Below are 7390 nucleotides of genomic sequence, written 5' to 3'. Positions count from 1 at the left end.
TTCTGATCCGTTTCCGGTGTTACCCCCCCCCCCTCAGAAAGCCAGAATCAAGATGGCGTAAGCGCCGCGGTCACATTTTAGCACGACCGCTACCCCGTCTCCGGGATGCAGCACAAAAGCCGAAAATGTGCAGGATGACTCAGAAAAGCAGCCCGATCAGAGGGACACAAAGAGAAGCGGAAGGTTACATCACCGCAAGGCCCACGTAATGACGACAAACGGGGAGGTTTTTAAAGCGGCCGCGATGCAGACCGGCAGCAGAATTTCATAACGCAGAATACACCATCACATTACACTCACTCATCAGCGGATATCCTCATCCAGAGCGACCGACAGATCCAACCGAGTTTTACCATCGTACACAACGGGCCGTTGGTCATTTAAACCGGACAGTGGCCTCCGAATAAAAAGCTCAACATAAATCTAATGTTGAAATACGGACATCACGTTCTCCCAACATTTCAGCGCTACACAATTGTCTCTTGTGGTAAAGTGATGCAGTGAATGGTCACGGAGTATTGGAGCATTTTTTGCACATTTGCCAAAAAGAATTCAAATGCAATTATATTGTCTGCACATTACGGGACACCGTTTCATTACAGCAGCCTATTAAAGCCACTGTGGTGACATAACCTGGGTGCCGCCACCTACAACACAGCGTAGCCTCAGTATTACCATCAGTATCAGCATCGGGAGCTTTCACCCTGCTATCTGCCCCAGGAGGCGACAGCAGGTCCCGATATCGCATCACCAGCAGCCTGTGCCCAGAGAGGCCGCCCTCATTAAACACGGCACCTGCAGCTGTCCCGGTCCGTGCCTCGGGACGTCACTTTCCCCATTCTAAATTAAGCTGGGCTTTCAGGCTTCTTGTTCTGATACATTATTGGCATTTGGCAGACGCTCTTATCCAGAGCGACGTACAGTTGGTTAGACTAAGAGGAGACAATCCCCCCCTGGAGCAATGCAGGGTTAAGGGCCTTGCTCAAGGGCCCAACGGCTGTGCGGATCTTATTGTGGCTACACCGGGATTAGAACCACCGACCTTGCGTGTCCCAGTCATTGACCTTAACCACTACGCTACAGGCCACCCCTTGTGATAGTTTCAATGCATGACATAATCCCCTTTCCTACCTGTAATTCTGTTAAGATTTTCTCCATATTTCATGTGACAGTTTAGAGTCTTGGTTGGTTGGTTTTTTTCAGGTTGGGTTTGTTTGGGAGCTCTGAGCAGCCGTGATAACGCTGTATCACCACACGGTACCGTATCGGGCCGGCGGGCGGACACTCACGCGTGTTGGCGGTTCTCCTCAGCTCGGCCTGAACGCTGGTCTGTCCTGAGGTGATGGCCTCTGTGGCCATCTTACACATATCCTGGCAGGGAAAAGGGAACATTGACCATTAAGCTCCTCTGAAACAGGGCTTCAAGCAGGAAGAAAGGACCATTTGAGGTCTAATACTCTAGTACGACAGGACTCCTGACACAACACAGCCTGTTAATAATGAAGAATTATTAATATTTTTTACAAAGATATTTTACCAAGACCCAAAAATGAAATGTTTTAAGAATGATTGTGGCCGTGTGTGTGTGTGTGTGTGCGTGTGCGTGTGCGTGTGCGTGTGCGTGTACGTGCGTGTGTGTGTGTGTGTGCGCGTGCGTGTGTGTGCACGTGCGTGTGTGTGAGCGTGTGTGTGTGTGAGCGTGTGTGTGTGTGTGTGTGTGTGTGTGTGTGTGTGTGCGAGAGCGTTTTTCAGCAGTGTGACACTCCCCCTCACCTGTCTGTACACCTGCTTGGCATGCTTCAGGATGGCGATGATGTCACCGATGACGGTGATGCCCAGGTCCATCATGATCTCCTTGCTCAGGTCCATCAGCATGTTCTTGTGGATCCTGCACAGCAGACAAATGGCAGCATTATAGGGTAACTAGTTTTGATTATTGCCATTGGGTCAGGCAAAACGTTTGTAAATTAAACTGGCATTGTCCACATGACTGAAGTAGCCTGCCCTGTTAATCATGTGGAATGCCTGTTCAGTGTCTATCACTGCCACCTCTCACCAAACACTGTGCTGAGAGTTTAATACTTTATGGCGTGGGACGAAGAACCCACACCACCCATTCTTGAAGGCGCAAGTTGCAACTGACTGTATTTAACAATTATCGGTCTACAAATATCACCACTATTGTTAGAAGCAGAAGAAATCGCTTTCTTTTGAGGTTTCCAATAACTGAGCTTGTGTATCTCTTACAATATTAATGTTTGGTCTCCTTGGAAAGACAACAATCATGCATATTTTAATAACAATATCCTACTGCTCGGCCTTCCTGGACATTTGTACGGCTTATTCAGGCGGACACATTCAGGGAGTCTGCTGTTGGTTTGAGGATTATGTCTTTTACATTACATTACATTACATTGTTGCTATTTGGCAGATGCTCTTATCCAGAGCGACGTACAGTTGATTAGACGAAGCAGGAGACAAACCTCCCTTGGAGCAACGCAGGGTTAAGGGCCTTGCTCAACGGCTGTGCGGATCTTATTGTGACTACACCGGGGATCGAACCACCGACCTTGTGCATCCCAGTCACGTACCTTAACCACTACAATTCAACTACCTAGTCTTTGGACTTTCCTTTTCAGTTTTGTGGAACTTTTGGGAGAAACGCTGGGGTGTGCCACTTCCTTTCTTCGTTGTCTCTGTCCTTAATGTTAGCTGACCCTTGTCTTTAGACTTAAACTTGTTTTATGTTGTAACTTAATAAAAATCTTAATCAATCTCCTTGCGAGTAGTGCATTTGGATACACGTTGATCCAACAGGTTGCTCTGCCTTTTAATTAATTTGGCAATTTAATTGATACATTTATAATAATTTAAAAAGTAAATGTTATACATTTATTCTACATGTTGGATAAGTGAAGGATTTTAACAGGTCATGCACTTGTGTTTGGCATCCGGAGTGCCGAACGTTAAACAAGGGTGTTGATTGTTGGGTGTCGACCGGATTCGGAAATTAACCACATTTCACTTTAAACTCCAGTTCCCTGACAAGACACTCCCGAAACCAAATCTGCACTCGAGCGGACTGCCCATGATTCACGCTTTAACCACAGTAACCCCACAGATGGTCAGAACAGCCACCCGTTTGAAAGCGCTGTCCAAAAGCTTTAGGAATGTAGGATGCGCTTCATAACATTCTCCAAGTAAGATGGATGCCATGGCTGTATTACTGTGCATTTGTGGGGAGAGAAATGGAAAAGTGCTTCTCTTTCTGTTCTCTTTCTGTCTGTCTGCCTGCCTCACACTCTTTATACATCTAGGCTAACTGGTGGTTTTCATCTGGCAGTGTAGACTCTGTAATTGTGTTGAGGAACTGTGTGCAGTAATCAGGAACACGACCACGCCTGCCTCCTGAAGACCGGACCCTGAAAGGCCTCTGCTGCCCACGCTCAGGCTGCATCTGCCCAATTAGTGACTGAAGAGGCATTATGGTGGCCTGAAACGGGGGGTGGGTGGGCTGTGTATAAAAAGCACTGCCACTTCCCCATGGTGATACCAAAATGTATAAAAATACCTTCTAATAAAAGCACAGAACATGCAACTTTAACCTTTTGTGGATTATTTGATTCCACACCTAAAATTGTGGAATACAAGAAAAAAAAAAAAACCCTTTGTCCCAAACATTACAGAAGTCAAGTATGCAAATTGCACACACATAAATATACAGGTACACAAATCTCTATTTTTCCAGGTATGCCCCAAACTTCAGTATTTTGATATTGCTTCCTTAGACACAGTGTGCTTTAACAAAATATACAAACAGAAAAAGATACTTTGAGATTACATTCCATATTACTCATTGCCAGCGCTCATATTTTATATCATTTACATTTTAGTCATTTGGCAGACGCTTTTAATCCAAAGTGACTTACAAGTGCATAGGTTCTACCATAAGTCAGAGCATCACATCCAGAAACTAGCAAAATATCGAGAGGGTTCCAGAATTATTGGCACCCCTGACTGGCGACACACAAAAAGTTTTTGACAACACTCACATATGTACATGAAATGAAAAAAACGAAAGGAATCAGTGTCTTAATTATGTTGTGTACATATGAAACCGGTTTGAGGCAGAGATAAACGGCAAGGATGTAGCCGAAAAACCTGGACTAATCAAGCCCCATTCACAGAAAGCAGCTACGACTGACTGATCATGGATACTTTAATGTTCACGTGACAGATATATTAATCTGTGGATTTATTTTAAATATATAATCAAAGCAGAGGCAATGACTGGGGGAGAATAAATTCTGATGTACTGCCCTGCCGGTTAACTTTGGAGCCTTAAGACAACAAAGGATTCTACATGTTCTGGTTTCTAGACGTCAAAATAACCGAAGTCAACAAAGTTGTGGAGCTGCGCAGAACCAAACTAAAGACAATTACTTCAGAGGAATGGAAAAATCCTCACAGAAGTAGGGAAACTACACTGAGGTGGGCTTATGGAGTGATGGACGACTTGAAGATGCACCAAGGGACTCCAAAGTCCCAACACACAGCATTCTGTACTGTTTTTAAAATGGGGCACAAGGCATGCTTGGTACTGCATGAAACAATGCGCTTACTTGCAGCATGCACAGTCTATTGGTACCCCAATTCTGTACTTTGTGTTTATCAAAACAATTACTTCAATATTGTCCTCTCAAAATATCGCATCTAGATTGCCGTGTCCCAGGAATGCGGGGAGGAAGTGGGACAGAGGAGTCCACAGACACCTCCAGTGTCAAAATTGCCCCCGACGCGTCTCCATTTCATCAGCACCTCAGTGTTGTGCCCTGAGACATTACAGCAGTGTCACAGAGCTGTGATTCTGCCACACTCCAGCTGTGACCACTCCTCTAGGCCAGTGCTCATTCACAATCCACGCTTCAGAGTTTAGGGGGAAAAAAAGAGCAAGTCTGCCTCAGAAGTGAAGTCATCCCAAGAACTTGGGAGGAATCTGGCTGGTTGCTTCATTTGGGCACATTTAGGGTGTATCCATGTAGTGGTTAGCACTGTTGCCTCGCAAGGAGGTTCTGGGTTTGAAGATGGCCATGGGGGGTGTACTACAAAGGGAGTTTAACATAGCCAGGGTTTCTTTGTGTAACAAAAAAATAATAATAATGAACCGGTACTACCAACTTGCTGAGTGAAGACTGTTTTTGTAAACCAAAAGCTGAGTGCGTTCCCGTAACAGTGGCAGTGTATGCAAAAACGAGCCTATAGCAGTGCAGCTTGGGCCGTAGGCTACGTGAGCGGCATAGTTCTGACCTGAGGAAAAAACTGATATGAATACACATAATGGACGGTATGAAGTTATAACATGAAACACTCATAGGCGAGCAAGGCCCTCAACTCTGCATTGCCCCAGGGGAGGACTGTCTCCTGCTTAGTCTAATCAACTGCAAGTTGCTTTGGATAAAAGCACCAGACAAACGACATGCAATGTAATGTAATGACTCAATCCTGTCTCATGTCAAGGCAGTTTTGAGGGCCAGGCTGGGGTTCCATGCTTGGAGCATACAGCTGAGGTCAGCAGCAGGCAGCTGTCTTACCTGTTGTCCACAAAGGACAGGGCGTAGTTCACAGCCAGACTGGGAGGAATTCCAGCATCCTTGAAGAACTGGATCCATTCCGAGGTGGCTGTGGGAGGGAGATGCGAGAAACTTAATACAATACAATCGTCACGCACGGTCCCGCTAGACACCGAAGACCACTTCTATTTTCCGGTTTTCGGACCTCACAGAAATGGCGAAAACACAGAGACTTTCAGAAAAGAAAACTGTGAGGTGACATGCATAATTATGTAAGGTGCATGACACTGCTGACATTGGATTTCCAGCCAAATACATTGCAGAGTCCTTAAATATAACTAACATACAATTCTCACCACCCATACATTTTGATAACCGATTCAAACGTACATCACAAATTAGCACTATAATCATCTCCAGCCCAGAACAAGTATATGTAACTTTTGTATAAATCTGTGGCCATAAATCATTTCAACAAAATTTGTAACGCCATAATCTTTTTGTTGTTTTTATGGTTATCCGTCAAGCAGGAGATGGAAAGGCAGCAGCTCCAGTTTGATCAATCATCACTTTCCTGTTGTAAGTAGTCAGCTATTCTGCCTGGTACCTCCAGGTCTGTGCTTGGAGATATTTTTAGATCACACTTATCATAATCACCGCAGTAAAGTCTCACACTGACGCGAGGAAGGTTTAGGCAACGTTGATGAATGCCGACACAAAAACACTAACAATCACTCCCTAGGTGAAACGTGGCTGAGAGGCATCACATGTTAGGCCAGCTGGGGGATATATTTAGAGATTACAGGCCGAGTAGCTATATCTTGAGCCTGAAACAAAATTCCATCCGGGTTCAATGTTTTGCCCATGAAATGCTGATCCTAGATCAGCATCCACATGTGCCTAAAATAGTTGAAGGATTAACCAAGTCTGGCTCGCTATGTCAGCTAACGTGAGGGCTTCATTAAAAAACCGACTGAAACCAGGGCTTCATTAATATATTGACTGAAACTTGGCAACAGTCATTATCGAGCTTGTCATCGACTGGAGCTTCAGTGACTAGACATGAAGCTAGACCAAGACAAATGTATAGTATAACCCGGGTATCTTACGTTAGCGGACTAGTCTTACCTCTGGCCGATGAACACTGAAATTAACGTCAGCTCTAATGCGAAATAACCGGCATGCTTTAACTTTACATATACTTTAAAATTGAATGCAAGACAATGGGGGGTGAAAACAGTATTGGCGCTAGCAATTAACGCTAGCTAGCAAATGTTACCTAACCAACTAGCCAAGATAATCAACACATTCAAAAATGATCTCAGCGGAGAACAATTCTGAATGCCCCTCACTGGAGTAGCAAGCTAGCCGCGTAGGCGAGTCGTTGATGTAGAAAGCAGCTGGCTATAAACCTGACTGTATTCTGTATTAAGTAACTTAGCTATCTCATAAGTTATACGTCATATAATTCGCTAGCTAGCACTGATAGCATCCAATAATTCTAGTTACTTTTTATTTGCTAGATATAACGTTAGCTAGCTAGCAATTCATTCAAATGCCGTTAACTAATCAAAGCAGGCTAGCTATACAGCTCCCGTTAGCTTGGCAGGTCAACGCTATAATTGAGGCAGTCGTCAGTAAGTATAGTGACAAAATAAAACAGCCCACATTTTACGATCCTGCCGACAACTCTTGGTTCTGGACCTTTTTGTCAGAATTTGAGCAGACACACAAGGCCCTGTGCCACTCACCTGTTGTTACAGACGCCATGTTGGAAGAGAAACAGCTGCTTCCGCCCGACGCTGTGACGTAATGTCCGG

At 44.8% G+C, this 7390-nt stretch overlaps 1 protein-coding gene across 2 annotated transcripts in view; it reads right to left on the bottom strand.

Annotated features, from left to right (window-relative positions):
• Nucleotides 1-7390, bottom strand: part of c13h19orf47 (chromosome 13 C19orf47 homolog) — a 14558-nt gene extending 7168 nt beyond the window's left edge. Inside the window, exons 1-4 of one of the 2 annotated variants that reach the window (XM_061218362.1) lie at nucleotides 7322-7390; nucleotides 5592-5679; nucleotides 1774-1888; nucleotides 1290-1371 (exon numbers count right to left, since the gene is read on the bottom strand). In XM_061218362.1, coding sequence (XP_061074346.1) covers nucleotides 1290-1371; nucleotides 1774-1888; nucleotides 5592-5679; nucleotides 7322-7340 — 304 coding nt within the window. In that variant the 5' untranslated portion in view covers nucleotides 7341-7390. Of the gene's footprint in view, nucleotides 1-1289; nucleotides 1372-1773; nucleotides 1889-5591; nucleotides 5680-7238; nucleotides 7301-7321 lie in introns of those variants that run through there. The other variant, XM_061218363.1, reaches the window with a different exon arrangement.

This window comes from Conger conger, chromosome 13 (genome assembly GCF_963514075.1).
Source record: "Conger conger chromosome 13, fConCon1.1, whole genome shotgun sequence".
Taxonomy (NCBI): Eukaryota; Metazoa; Chordata; class Actinopteri; order Anguilliformes; family Congridae; genus Conger; species Conger conger.
This window is presented reverse-complemented; position numbering and strand designations above follow the sequence as displayed.